Source organism: Chiroxiphia lanceolata, chromosome 6, assembly GCF_009829145.1.
Source record: "Chiroxiphia lanceolata isolate bChiLan1 chromosome 6, bChiLan1.pri, whole genome shotgun sequence".
Lineage (NCBI taxonomy): Eukaryota > Metazoa > Chordata > Aves > Passeriformes > Pipridae > Chiroxiphia > Chiroxiphia lanceolata.
In genome coordinates, this window is record NC_045642.1 from 18,656,555 (window position 1) to 18,672,191 (window position 15,637).

At 46.0% G+C, this 15,637-nt stretch overlaps 1 protein-coding gene across 1 annotated transcript in view; it reads right to left on the reverse strand.

Moving 5' to 3' along the window:
- The window catches only part of PNPLA2 (patatin like phospholipase domain containing 2), a 30,101-nt gene that overhangs the window by 12,690 nt on the left and 1,774 nt on the right, over positions 1-15,637 (reverse strand). Inside the window, exons 2-3 of the mRNA XM_032690259.1 lie at positions 1,154-1,386; positions 923-988 (exon numbers count right to left, since the gene is read on the reverse strand). Of these exons, the coding sequence (XP_032546150.1) occupies positions 923-988; positions 1,154-1,386 (299 nt within the window). The remainder of the gene's footprint in view (positions 1-922; positions 989-1,153; positions 1,387-15,637) is intronic.

The window sequence follows — 15,637 nt, forward strand, 5'->3', positions numbered from 1 at the left end:
AGGGCTGGACATTGGACATCTCTTCCAGGTCATTTCCCTGCCCAGCATGTTTACACAAGACAAAAACAGCCAAGTTGTGTATTATGCAGGAGCAAAGCACACCTCGCTCTTAGGACACAGGTAGCAGTGGAAGCAGATTTGATGCTGTTCTCTGACAGAGGCATTTTGGTCAGGCCACTTTTGAGAAACCAGGGCACACATACTTTAACAGCAGTTCTCCCTCTCCTTTTGACTACTTGGTTTGCAAAAACCCTGCCTTTTAACCTGTGCATTAAACTGTGTAGCACAGGGGAATGCAAGCTCAGCTGAGGCCCTTAAAGTCCTTTCTGCAATATTCAGAAATGCTCCAGGCTCTGCACAGCTTTCAAATGCCTTCATTTCTAACATGCAAACACAGCAGGAGAAGTTGCTCTTGGACAGCGTTGGACAGGACTTAAAGAAAGCTCTGGCAGGCAGCAGAGCATTATTGTCAGAGAAAGGACAGGAAGAACTCCATGGAAAAGAGGGCTGGTATCCATACCACTAGTTAAAATCCCACAGAAAGTGTCAGGCATATGTTAGAGGGACTACACTCATGACTTCTGTCCGAGATTCAAGTTCTTTCCACATGCAGATGGTTGGAGCCTCAGTGATGGAGAGCACTGTACCATGCAGCCATGAGAACCATCTGCTAAGCCAGCCAGCCCTCACCCACACTGCTATATATTACTATCATGTTAAATCCAGTTATAGCCAACTGTGGGCAGCAGTAGAAAGAAACTTCCACCGTTGTAAACTGTTTATTTGGGAAGTTCTCATGTCTCTTCAGGCTAAATGCTGCCAGCACACAAGCAATAAGATTGCCAAAACTGAGTATCAGCATTTCTGCCTTCTTATTCATTATTATGTGATTTAATGAAGGACCACCCTAAGTCCTACTTACCACTCCACGCAAAGTTGGAGGTATCAGCCCACAGTAGACGGGGATAAAGGTGCTGCAGACACAGGCCTGAGGGAGAAAGAGATCCAGAATTTAAGAATCACAAAGCCTACTGAGACTATTACTCTTCCCAGAACATCACACTGTCATATGCTGACAATTATACTCCAGTACTAAGGACATTTGAAGATCAAGGCATTTCTGCCTAGCCCTCTGCAGTAAGTTTTCATTCACCTGGATCAGTTCCTCCTTGGAATTGAAGTCTGAAAGTATCACATTTTCTCCATCGGAGACCCGTGTCAGGGAAATACCCAAACGTCCTGCTGCAACCTCATGCCCATTCTCTGGCACAGTCTTGGACAGACAGATCCGAATGGTCTTCACCAAGTTGAAAGAGGGATGGAGTGGGCCCAAGAACCTCTTCCGGGCTTCTTTTGACACCCGAATAATGCTGGCACCAGCCTCACCTGCAACAAGAGGAAGACAAATGCACCATGAAATCCTAGCAAAACCAGTCTTTCTCCTTTAGAAAACTAAGCACGGAAAAGCCTCATTCCCAGCTTTACTCAGAGGTTTCTCCCCCCTGGCTGATATACAACTCAAACCAAAAGGCTTTACAGGTGGTGTTACAGAAGTCATGGAAGTTTGCTGTCTTGGCCCTTACGCTCCCCCATCACAAAGAGCTACCCTTCTCTCATGTATGTTTTACAAAGTCAGGGAAGATGACATGCATCTGGTGAAGGCCTCACACCTTTTCTTAGATCCTGTTTCACTGGCCAGTGCAGGGCTGGTGAAAACAGACTAAGAAAGAAAACAAGGCAAATACTTTAATAGCTTTGAGCTTATGGCTAAATCCACTAAAACCTTTCTAGAAACCATCTTTCTCTTGATGGGGAGGAAAAAAGTCAAAGCTAAGCAAAAGCACCAGCAAACGGGAACGTTGGTGCTTTCCAGCTAAGTGATCCCAATTCTGCTGTGAAATACCACATCTCAGGTGAGATGGACTAAAGCTCCATTAAGGATTTTAGGGACTTGGTGACTTACTGTGTCCAATTCCACAGCACTAAAATAGGCCCCAATGGGAAGCAGGACTCCTGAAGGCCCTCTTGCTTTACCCTTTCACACAGTGACAAAAACAGCACAAAAGGGAAGGCAGCTGCTAAGCCCATTATCTCACGGTCACTAGGAGCCTGATCTGGCAAGTGCAGAGCTCTCCAGTGGGAAAGAAGGGATGGGAAGAAACAAAAATATCAACCTAAGCCAAACCCTCAACGTCCAGCATGTTGCCCTTTGCACACACTAACTGCTACTTCCAAACACATCTCCTAGTCATGGTGAGATACAACAGTTCCTCTAAGTATCAGCTACTTGCTGCACTCCCAGCAGTGTCAGGAATATACATGTGAGAATAATTTAAAAAAAAACAAAACAGGAGAAATGAGAGATGCTTTCACAAATGAAGATTTCTCTCCAATCAAACTGAAGGTCAGTTCCTGGAGAAGGATGAAAGACTATCAGTTCAAGCCAACTGGAAGTCCCTCCATTTTGCTCTCCCATCCAGTCTTTCAATTGCAGAAGGGAGGCAGCAGAATAAAAGAACTCAAGTTAGACCCAGGTTAATAAATACAACAAGATAAGAGCAACACCCTCAATGCTATGTTGACACATCCCACTCTTTTGCAATACACGTGTGCCAGCAGCATGTTTTCCATCAATGCAGCCTGGGAACGTGATTCTGTGCTTAGGAAACCCATCAACACCAGTAGCTAAAGCACGCAGAGAACTGGACCTTTGACCATGACCAGAGACTCTGAGGTCAGGATTTTTAGGCGCTGTGAGGTAGCAACTTAGCAGAAAAGCCAAAGTTCCCCCCTCTGAAGCAATATTTAGCACTATAATCCCAGTCTTCAGTCCTAGAGCAATGTTTAGCAGTCTAATTCTGTTCTTACTTACTCAATTAGCAGTAAGCCATTGAGCCCAGCCTGTTCCAGTTAGTAGCCACATGGTTCAACATCCTTCCCAACATGAAGGAAGTCAGCCTCATGGAAATTACATTTTATAAGCACATTACATTACCACTCATAATGCTCCCTTTAGGCACCTTTCACATCAGACAAGGGGAGGAAAGACACACAAAGAAACTGCAGAAGAGCCAAAAACTGAACAAATCCCAGCCCAACACCTTGGCCACATGACCCCAGGAAACTCCTCTGCACTGAGTGAATTCCAGGGAATTGCTGGCTTAGCTGAAAAACTCAGTGTGAGGGTGGGTGTTGAGCATGCAGCTGAGGGGAGACACCTTATGTGCAGAGGCCGTGCTGGGGGAAGAGTAAGGGGGGGGGTGTCACCCAAGGGATAGCGCTTAGAGAAGGATCCTTTCAGGCTTGGCATCTCAATGTGCAGAAAGACTTGAAAGCAATACTGAAAACAACTGCAATTAAATTGACCTTATGACTATTTGAGCAAAAATGTGAGATGGAAGTTTTTATTTAAGAAAAACAAAAGAGGAAAGTCCCAACTATGCCAGGAAACAGACTGTCTCAGCATTTGAGGGCAGGCTTCAGTTGCAGCTGCCTACTCTATCATCATTTCACACCCAAGAGAACAAAGTAAGAATTACTGCTAATTAGCAATTTCATTCTTTGAATACTTTCTGGGTGTTTGTTGTTTTGGGTTCCTTTATACACATGTGCATACATGCATACCCACAGGAGCTTTGAGGTACTTCTGTTTAAGGACATGTGTCATTCTGTTGGACTTGCTGGCTCACTTGAACCCAAGCTGAGTGTGGAATGGTTCTGTGGGAAGAGATTGGTACAGGGTAACCTGTGGCACCACTGGCTTTCCTGGAAATAAGGATAGCTGAGGGTTCAGCCAAAGAAGACAAGTTTACATAGCCAAGAACCATGACAGATGACAAGCCCTCTTGGAAATACATTTGGGAGGAGAGAGAAGAGGTGACAGTGTTTTGATCCTGTTACTACCAGAAGTACTATTTCAGGAAAACCAGCTCAAATTCTGCTCGCAGCCTCCTGGAGGGAACAGCTGAATGAGAGGTGGTCAAGAGAAACAATTCCTACAGGGGTCAGCTACAAGCTGTCAATTATTACTAGGACTAGTTCAGTGCCAATCCAGTCCACAGAAAAGTTTCCCATGGTTTTTGATGGATCTGGTGATTCAAGACACAAGGAAAAAACTAAATTTATATTTCCTTATTGAGGTACCTACCGAGGGGCAGACGCACTCCCTAATAGTTGGCAGTGCTTGCTGAGAAAATATTTCATTCTTTTCGCACCAACCAATTAATTCAACACTTCTCCCTATACAGATTTACTACGGCAATATTCCTCAAAAATTTAGATATGTGTAATAATTTATTTTCATTAGAAAAAAACCATATCCCTCTTTGTCCTTGCCCCCATCATTGCCCCAGGGGGTGTCTTTATATGTGAACTTAAGTACTGCAGGGCTATTGTCCTTATCTGAATTTCAGTTGTGATGACGCAAAGGAACATCACACAGTTGTGTCCTGAAACACCCCAACGTGTCCCTTGCCAGTAAAGGGAAGCCAGTAGCTCCCTCTCTGCTGGTGATCTGCAGTGGCTACAAGGGGCAAGATACTGTCACCCGTGGGAAAAGTCTGAAGGCAGCTGCTCGTTCACATTTCATTTTTAAGCTACGTCAAGCCAGCTTCACATTAGCTTGTTGACAAAGAACTGTTACTTTGCCTCTAGAACAGAAGATCTGAAGATCAATCACCTAAAATTGATGCTTGCCAGGCAGTGGGAAAGACCCTTAACTGCACCTAAAAGCTCTGGGATAAAACAGAAAGGCTCCTTCAGCCTGTGCAGTGTGCAAGGATGAGGACCATTGCAAAGCTTAAACACCACATGGCAGGAGAAGGGACAAGTGGGGAAGAAGGGCCTCTTCAGAGCCACATCTTCAGCACCAGGGGTTTTGCACTAAGGGCATCATGATGGTCTGCTGTTGACATTAGATCACATTGACATCCACTTGCCAGCCAGCAAAATGACAAATGACTCACAAAGTATTTCAAGTGGAAAAAAAAGCCTAAGACATCGACAAAAATAGGAGCAGAAAAAAAAACAGGCTGAAGAGGGAGAGGGGCACTCTGGATATTCTACCCAGCAGCTCAACCATGACACTGCAATTCCCTCTGGGAGAGCTCCATCTCAGCACAAAGATCACCCTCTGCACCAGGGACATTCCTGCTCCCTGGCTACTGCAGCAGCAAACAAGATGCAAACTTAAAGGAAAGGCTCTCCAACAGGGACGGAGAGCAGAGGATGGCACACAGTTGATAGATGCAGGGACAGCATCTCCCATCCCTGCTGGCAGGAGGCTTGGACAGAGAGGTCGCACCCCAGACTGCAGATGCAATAACTTGTCTGGACTACCGGGGCAGGCAGGAAACTGTGCAGATCCTCACTAAACCTGCTTCTCATTCAACACCAACAAGAACTCAAATGGACTCCTTCTGACACATCAGGAACATGGGACACACCCTCCTCAGTCCCATTACCCAGGTAAGGCTCCAGACTGGCCAGACACACCAAGAGTTTTGAAAGGAATCCAACCAGCAGAAGGAAGCACACGTGTTTTTGGTATTCCCCCAGCACCCTGACAGCCCCATGCCTTGTTAGTTTGGGATCGCATGACCTATGGATCTATGAGCTATTTTTACTGTAAGATTTTCAGGACAGGAGTCAGCTCCTGTGTACTGTAACCAGGAACCTCATTCCAGAGCTGTTTAAGGTCTGCTCAGCTGTCTGTTCCAGTGATGTTTGTGTGATACTCAGCACAGATGCTCCCTGCAAGAGTCCTCAGCTACAACCTTCACACAGCTTTCAAGTCAGAGGGTTGCTGAGCATCATTGGAGTTCTTGTATTTCCCATTGGTAGATCCCAGTCCAGACCTGAATTTAGAACTAGGATGAGTCAGTAGGAATTTATTATCATGATCTTCCCCAAGGTTAATGCATCTTGGTTGCATGTCCCTTGCTACTTCAGCTGTTCCTGTACCTCATCCCTGAAAAAGCTAAAACTCAGTCTCTAATGGCGAGCACAGGTTTCAGGAGAACTGTCCCACATTATTCCTGGGCACAAATCCTCAAGCTGCTCCAACTCAGCATGCACAGCTCCTGCATTTGCCTCTTCTCTGCATACCAAAAGTAAGCAATACACCTCTTTCCTGCCTGGCCTCTCCCAAGAGATGATACAGTCCTAATGATAACACAGGCCTGTCACCAGCCCAAAAAATGCAAAGCTGTAAACAAGAGGCACCAAAAAAAAGTTTGCAAGCTGACATCTGGAAAATGATTAACAGACAACTTTACTGGATGTTTCCTCACAGGTAGCTCAGATAATCAGAAAGGGCCTGTTGTTCACCCCAAGGAGCAGTGCACAGCAATGTGCCAGTGACCCAAGGACAACCCCAATTCTTGTGGGCAGTGACCTCAGTTTGTGAAAGATCCCATGCCTGGGTCGACTTCTGTTCCTCTTCCCATATGCACACTGAAGCAACCCTGTTTCTACTCATTGTCCCAAGAGAGCAAGAACCAGACAGCATTTCAGCTGAGCTGAACAAAGGCCAACTTGTCCTGAATGGGAACCTAACCCAAGAGGTTCTGCGAGGGCCTATCAAAGGAGTGTCCAAAGACAAATCCATACCAGAAGGAAGTAAAGAGCAATGCCTTACAATTTGCCCTTATAAGACATACTCAGGTGACAGGTATACCCCACCACTGCAGACAGCTCTTTAATTTCAGTCTGAAACCTTGGACAAATGCCTAAAAGCATTGGGAGTGGAACTCGCCAGAAGTTGTAAAACTGCCACTAATTAACACAAAGACAAGACTCATTTTTAAACATTTGAGGCTGGGGGTGGCAGTTGGCAGTGAAGCCCTTAAGGGAACCAATTGTTTTCACATCTGCATTCGTCTTCCTGTAAGGCAGTAATATTGAGACACACCATGTACCAGAACAAGCTGTTCTTCTGGGACTTCCCTAATTTTTGTTGTTCTGAGGTATATTAATTTAATTTGTATTTATTTAAAGGTTTTCACTTAATCCTTCTCTCCAACTATTTTGCCATCAGATAAGAAACAGTTCAGTCCACTTGGCTCCAGACAAGAGATATAGGAAGGAAGCTTTTATTTTTACTTTTGGTGATACGTAGGAGGCAAACACAACTCCCCCCACAGCCCCACCCACTCAGTCTTCAGGCAGCCCTACTGTTTGACCAGCTGTTCCCTGTGGCAGGTAACCCTTCTCATCAGGGGTTATGTACAGGGATTTGACTTCAGAGTTCAAACAAATGATTTTTGCAAAGGAGATTTCTTAGAAAGCCTGGCCACCAGCTGTACATAATGGTCTTTCTCCCCTTTGCTCAGGAGTGAGGGGCACTGACACATACCCTATTGGAGTAACTCCTAGGGATCCCTATCAGACTATGGTAAGCAATGCCTATTCCGACCTTAGGGGTGGGGCTGGTGCAAACACCGAGAGGAAGAGACAGCTTTTCAAGTAGGGCCAGCTCTTGCAGCCAGAGGCAGATGCTGAAGGAAGGGCTCAGCCCACAACACTTTCTGGCTCAGATTCTTACTGCTCAGCATTGCAAAGTCTAAACACAAACTGTGTTTAATCCAAGACACAGACTGCAGCAAGAGGGCTAAGTAAACCCAGATCACCCGCAACTAATTCAGAACCAGCAGCCTCCCTCTTACTGATGTGTTTGTTCCCAACATATTTTTCTATTTCAACTAAAATTTGGGAAAAAAGAAAAAAGGTGTCAGTCACTTCATCTGTTAAATAAAGCCAAACCAAAAGGAGACACTTTTCCCCTTTGAGTCAAAAGAGATTGTTATTTTGTGTGCTCTAGATACCACTTACCAGATGAATCAGAACTATTGCCACATGCTGGATATGGGGTGCATAAGGAGAAGATCTGCTTTTAAGTTGCCAGGGTTTTTACCTCTTGCACTGAGCAGCTCGCCAGGCAGCCCACAGTGACTGTCCCCTGCCTGTCCGTCCACCAGTACCTACAGGGTAGGACCCCCATGCAAGCCAAAGTGCAGCTGCACCATTCACACCTCACTTCTGCTTTGTGCAGAAGCAAACAGGCTTTGGGAGAGCAGGCTCAAGAGCTGCCAGGCTTGATTATGTCTCCAGTTAAACCTTTGCACTGAACTTGTTGTTGTGTTGGCACACCAAAGCATCACCAGGCGACTGCTGTTCTGCAAGCTGAGACTTGTTTTGTTTCTGTGGTCAGGACGGGAGCACTTATTTTTGCAACACAAATCAGAAAAGAGAGCAGCTGCTACTGAGAAACAAACAATAGGAAGGCCAAGAGGCAACTCAGTTCAGGCAGACAGCCAGGATCATCTGTCACAACCACAACAGCAATCCCCCACTAGCCTAATCTTCCTCTACTGTAATTCCCTAATACGAGGCTTAACACTGCATTTCTGTTCATACCATTACAGAGAAATTAAATGGCATAACAGTGCATGAAAAGGAAAAGTTGCTCAGGACCCCAGGCAAACTGTACTGAAAGCTGTGTTCCACCCTCATCCATCCATCAATCCCATCAATGCTATAGTGCAACTCGAATTGCTTGGCATGACAAGAAAAGGGGATTCACAGAGTAAGAGGAAGTGCAGCTCAGATCCTTGCTGCTCACTTTGAACCATGGCAATGCTGAGTTTGAGGTAATTTTTTTAAAAACAAGTACTCATCCAGAGAAAGTTAGCGGAGGGAAGAAACAGACCAAAAAACATGTTGTAATGATGAGAAACTACATTTCTCCTCTGGCTTGCACAGAGACAAAAGTGGAACCACATCCAACTCTCAACTTTATTCACCTGAGTGAAAACGACTAACACAAATGCTCTAGTCACTGTTATTCTGAACAGGAACCAGTGCAGAAAGATCAAGCCTCACCCACGTGCACAATGTTACACACACATTCCATATTCGCTTCTCAGGGTCAGTTTGCAGGATGGTACCACATACACACACACCCCCCCTAGAGAAAATTGCACTTTTTCCACTTCACTAGAGGAAAGATGTTTTGGAAAGAGATCAGGGCCTAAGAGTACCTTTGCCATGCACCACAGATCCACAAAGAAAAGAGGTAAAGTAAGCAGTCATCATTTCTATTTCTGCTTTAAAGAGAGAGCTGCCACTCCCCAGCAGCCCTTCAGCTTTATCACACACACCAGCCATTGCCCTCAGCTGGCTCACCAACACGAAAGCAAGGCCCACACACAGCTTTTGGTGGCTTTCAGCCTAATCCCCACTGAATGCTTTCCTGTGTGCTTCCAGGTGGCAATTGTTTCACGTCCAGAGATACCAGACATGGTTACCTCTGCCACACAGAGAACAGCCTGTCTTTCTCCCTGTCCTTTCCCTCCGTACACTTGCCTGGCTGCTAAAACCCTGATGCAGAGTGAAAAGAACAGCCCCTAAGTCCTCCACTGGCTCTCAGCCTGCATCATGCCCAGCTCTCATGCTTGCACAGCCAGCCAACTGCTCCAATCCATGCCAAGCACCTCCCTGTGCACCTGCAAGCACACTGCCTGCTGTGCCCTCTCTGCCCTACCATCACACACAGGTATGGTCAGTGTCACCTTACACCCCAAACTCTTCCCCACTAGCCCTACCATGAGCAGGGCAGGCTCCAGCAAGGAAGTGAGAACAGGAAGCTTTGTCCCAAAGCAGAGGGGCACGCACACTTTGCTCTAGAAGTAATCTCATTTTGTTGGGGCAGCTTTGGGCAGACCCCAAGGTAAGCTGCATACCTTAGGAGCCACGAAACTCTTGCTACCTTTCTTCCACAGATATCAGCAGTGGTCCCCAAGCCACAACTCCCAGGCAACAAGATGACTTGGGTTCTGAAAACAACTGTGTGAGCAGGACAGGAGCTACTCAGAGGGTTGCACAGACCCCTGCAAGGGAAGAGCCTCTGCTTGACCCTTCCTATGAGGCTGAGCAGCACCCAGACATTTACAGCAAGACAGATGCAGCCATGTCCACCTGAAGTTCACACACAAAGAATGAACTCTGTGTGCAGAAGAATGGCTAATAGTTAAATGCTTAGTTTGTTCCCTTATTTTACCATCACCGCTATGTAGGAACACTGGGCTGGAGAAATCAGTTTAACTCCCTCTGATTTGACAGCTCACTCTCAAACAGGGCTCCAACTTTATAACTATGGCAGCCTGAATCCACACCCTGCCTCCATGATACACTTTTTTTTTGCCAGGCCCAGCACTGAATCAGCAGCATTCAGTAAAGCCAGCAAGAGCAGCTCTTGTAATTAACATATGTAAAGGGCTACCTAATTCATTTACACCCTCAGATGCCACCTCCTCTATTTCAGGATGCTAAACTAGATAATCCACAGGAGTGGCAGCTCAGAGACACTACAAGAACCTCCAAAGGATTGGTATTCAATCCTTTAAATCCTAAGCCTAAAAAAGGCCTCCAAACCCAGAATCCATCCAAACAAACTGCAGTGTATGAAGAGGAAGAGAATGAACCATTCTCAGAAGAAATCTGTCAGGTCAGCATGCCCAAAAGCCTGGGAAACAGCTACAGAAGGCACTTTGTGAAGTTTGCAGATTCCAGACATCTTGTCAGGGAGAAGTCACCAATGTGGATTCGGTCTCTACCTGTACCAGAAAGCACAATAGTTTCAGTTCTGGGCAAGTGCCAGAGGGCAGCACAAAGCCCTGTGTTCTACTACAACTACCAGCTTCCACACCTGACATATCCCAAGCACCAAGAACAAAGAGCATGCCATCCACTCAGACTTGTCACCACTGGGATCACATGGAGCTTGGCTTGTTCCGAGCCTTTTAGCTGGGGTACAGTGTCTCCAGAAACAGAGAGGGCAGCTCTCCCAGACACACTGTACTGCAGATCAGCATAACTCCAGGGGCAGGATCAGGACTGTCACAAGCAGCTATTGAATCACAAGTGCCAAACTCTCTCCTCCCTTCCTCTGGCCTTTGTAGCTACAACAAGCTCCAGCATCTTTTCTACACTCCCAGGCTCACCAATCCCTTCCTTCCTATGTGCACCTTGGAAGGGATTTTCTACTGCCCCAGACCTTATCACTTCAAGGACACATTCTGCCTTTCCCAAGGACACAGACTTATTTAGGGCCTTCCACATGAAATTATTTCTTCTACCCCTCGTTTTCACCAGCTCTTAATCTACTTGCTTGACAAGGAACACAACCCAAGGCAAACACAGGCTCTGCTGACTCTTACATACTTGAAGGCACATCCTGACTTGAGGTGAAAGTCCCAGGAACACTTGGCAGAAAGGAAGAGGACAAGTGTTAGACCTGGGCAACGGAAATGTAGAAGTGCAGAGAATTCAACAGAAAAGTGGTAACCAGTTTGGAATCCAGCCACCAGCAGGGTTTGTATTGTGGAGAGCAAGGTAGACAGGAGTCACCCACTCACACTGCTCTTTTGAGTAGGAGATTTCTAAGGCTTTGGAAAGGCCCTGGAATTAGAAGACTTGTTCATTCCCATCTTCAGAAAGAAGGAATGCTGACCAAATTGCCATTTCTCCAGTCCTTGCATGGTCCCCTTCAAGTACAGTACAACGGAAGCACAGCAGAGGAGAAAATCCTCTCCAGCCAAGCCCATGAACGTTTCATCCGTGCTTCAGGGAGGGCACAGAGCGGAACAAGGAGAAACCCAGAGTGAGCAGAGGCCTGACATCAGAGTACAATCATCCCAAACTCAGTGTGCTGGAGGGTAGCACGGCCCTCACAGACAGGAAACAAACACCATCAGCTACTGGACATGTAGGCAGAGCTCCTGTAACCACCACAGCAGCAAGGGTTTGGAACTGGATGACACAGCAAGGAAGGTTTCTTGATTTATCGGGACTAAACTTCAGAACATAGGGTGGACATAGGATCCTGAAGAACATACAACAGCTTCTTCTATTTTCTAAGGAGGCCTTGCAGTTGCCTTGAAGAGTTTGGGGAGATAAGAGGCAGAAAGAAGTGGAACAGCCTGGACATGCTACAAGTTCAAGACACGTTCTGAACCAGTGGGTGAGAAGAATGACCATGCAAAGACCTCTTGTGCTGTTGCCACTGACACTGCACAGCTGCTTTTGTGCCTGACAGAGCAAGGCTGGGCACCAAGCTGCTCTGCACACCTGCTGTCTCAGTGGGGTGCCCTAAGAATAAACACATGCATTGCTATGACCACAATTCTCCCTAAAAGTGGCTGTTTGGCTTCCCTTGCACACATCCAATGAGATGCCCATAAGAGCACCTTTCCTCACAAGAACTTCCTTATTAGAGCAGGCAGACAGCAGGAACAAGCTCCTTCCCTCCCAACAGAGGGTATTGCAGAGTGCTCTAGCTGCCAGCTTACTCCTCTGGACACCTGATCCTGCAGCCCTGTGACCGCTGAGGGCACTGATCCAGGTTCGGCAGCTCCTCCACCAAGGCAGGGAACTTTTCCAACTATGTCCGCACAAAACATCTCCCCACCCACCTCTATTTTCCACAACAAAAAGCAACTTTACCACTTCCAGGGAGCATCAGAAGGTTCCCCATGAATTACATTCACATCTCCATGTGTATACATAAGGGTATTCCTCCTTCCATTGACTGGGCTGTAGCTACTGAGCTCCACAACTTTTTCCCCAGGTAGGGCCTCTGCAGGAGGTACAAGTGACCATCTCCTTTCAAGGGAGGGACTGGAGTTTTGAGATACCCCAGATGCTACGAAGCTGTGCTTTGTGTCCCTGGGGAGATCCATACTCTCTTCACACAGTCACACAAGACAGCATCACATATACTTCCCCTAGGATAAGCATCATGATTCATGCTTTGACCAGCATAAACTGGCATTGCTCTGAGGACTCCATAGACTCTTAAGCTGGTTTATTTCCCTCTCTCAATCTGGGATTTGGTATTAAGACTGCACAAACACACACAAAAAATCTCCATGACCAGTCCTTAAGCCTTTGCATGCACATAATCAAACTGCAGAAGCACAACATTTAAGATGCTGCTGTTGCTAATTATCTCAGTTTCAACAGGTGAAAGGCTTTGGTTGGGTTTTTGTTGTTGTTGTTGTTTTTGGTTGGCTGGTTTTTTTCCTCCTTCTACCCAAAGGAAAAAGTCTCTACAGTTCATCAGGGTATTTCCTGGTGGTCACATGGTGACAGCTGACAAGCAAGTCTTAATGTCAAATAACTTACTTCATCTCAGGTCAAGCCTGAGATAGAGCCCTGACCCTAAGATACCAGTTAAAAATAATTAAATAACTAAACCCTGTAAACAACCCAGGAAGAGCTCTCCACAGAACTCTCAAACAACATTACTCAGTCTAGCAGATCTATGGCCCTTCTGTATTCTTAATACTGGAAGCATCCCTTCATCTTGCTTTATCATTTTCTGCCAACTTTGTCACACTTTAGGAGAACAGCTAACTTCCACATGGGGGTTTGAAAGCCAGTTTTCCCTTTGACAGCAGAACCCACCTCTTCCCCCCAAAAATAGAAGCAATTCAGCAGTTCCAACTTATCCACAGAAAGCTGTGTAGGACAATGTTCACATGCCACACAGACAATTGAGATGCTGTTGGTTAACTATGAGTCAGAAGCACAGGCTGGGACCTTAATGTCAGCTCAAAGACAGCTTTTCAGTGACTACAGCTTCATATCCCATCATTCATCCAGGTTGCTATGCTCCCAAAGCAGGCACACAAATTCCATACAGCTCACCAGTATGAGATGATTCAAGACTCTTAACAAAAATATATTCTCTACTCAGTATTAAAGCTTTAAGAATCCAACAGTGGTTGCATTTTAGCATTCCTTGTGACTGAAGAACAGTCTTGTCATGTCACATAAGCCAGTTTTCCTCATCCAGGCCAGTGACTTAAGGATTTATACAGACAGGTAACCATCCTCAGAGCTCCAGGCCTAGAGTTTGTGAAAAGCTGCAGGATTTGAGGCATGCATAAGAAGGAGACTGCAAAGCCAGCACAAAACAACTTTTCACTTGCTGGCACATACAGGTGCATTTCCTGGTGTGATAGACTCCAACAGCCCCAAGAGAAGACACAGGTGTGACAGGAGGCCATTTTCCAGAAAACCCTTGAGGCAAGAAGTGATTCAGTGGAGTATGAAGCTACAACACTGCAGTATGCACAGTCAAGTAACACGTAAACACATGAGACTTTGCTCAATAAACCCTGATAGCCACACAGATTATTCTAGTGGAAAAATAGCAATGCTTTTTCACATCAGTAAACAGAAGAATCTCAAAGCTGGAGAGAGCACTTCAGATGGAGGACAATACCACTGCTGTAGCCCCAGACAACAAATCCAAGATCTCTACAACTTAATGGTAAAGTGCTTATCAAGAGCTAGGCGAGGTCATATCAGACCATAAATACCTCTTATATAAATATAAAGTCCCTGCCTAGCTAATATGCCAAATAAAGAACATTGGGCATGCATTCTCAAATGCGCCTTTGAAGCTCACAGTGTGCTCCCAAGGCTGCAGATCATTTAGTCAGGGCTTTCAGTTCAACATTAGCCCATAGCAAAGCCTTCCTGCCCTACACAAATGATGACAGTGTGATCTTAATTCAGGGAGAAGGCAGAATGAGTTCAGAGGTAAGCTGAACAGATGCAAAGGCCAGAAGGAAAAAGCTCGAAAAGAAACCAGTAAGTGGGATCTTACACACTGAAGTCAAGGAAAATTTCTTTTCTCTCTGATCAGGTTCTCAAAAAGACTGGAACCAAAGAAAAACCCAAAGGAACAAGCTTTTTCACTCCTCCTCAGGAAGTATTTGTCTTTGCACAGTGGAGTCTCATTTTGTTCACAGCCAAGTACACAGGCACGAAGGCACTAACCTTACCTACACACAGTCAAATAAGCAAAGCTTCTGCAAAATTCCCTTCTGCTTATCATCCATCAAGAGACACTATTTAGCATTCCAGTTTGATGGACAGGGTAACAGACAGTGCAGGGTAGCAGTTTCCGTAAGATTCAAAGGCCATGGGCTATAACATCAGCTCTCAAGCAGAAAACAGCTGCATACCTACAAGAGCCTGTACTAGATTGTAGATTGAACTGCTCTCCTAGTACAGGCTCAGCTGTACCTTCTGCCCTGTCCCCTTTTCCCCCCTGTGATTTCATTCTAACCTCTGGACCTCTGCCTGGAAGCTGCACTGTCAAGAGGGTTTATGACACGGACAAAGTGCAGGAATACCATGTGCCAGCCACGCACCCCATCTGCTTTTACTTTCAGAAGTCCACTCTGTGGCCTTAGAGCTGCTCTCCACCCAAGGTATATGCCAGTCACATAGTTGAGTCAGAAGAAAACTATTTTAGAGACATCAGACTGAAGATTGAACTTGAACACCCAAGATCCAAGCCCTGGCTAGCTTTAAACATCACAGTTTGCCCTCCTTCAGAAGGTAGGTGAGTGCTGCCTCCTAGAAGGTGGTCCCTAACTGAGGGGCCACCCATAGTACCTCATAGGGAGTGGGAAAACCTATTCCAATTCACAGAAAGCTCTCTACCAGGCTGGGTGCCTCCCTGAGATACCTGAGGGCAATCCCTGGCACTCTGTGGATGTTCTGGACATATAAATAGCAAGGGCAAGGTAGACATGATAACAGGCTTACTCAGCACTTGAGC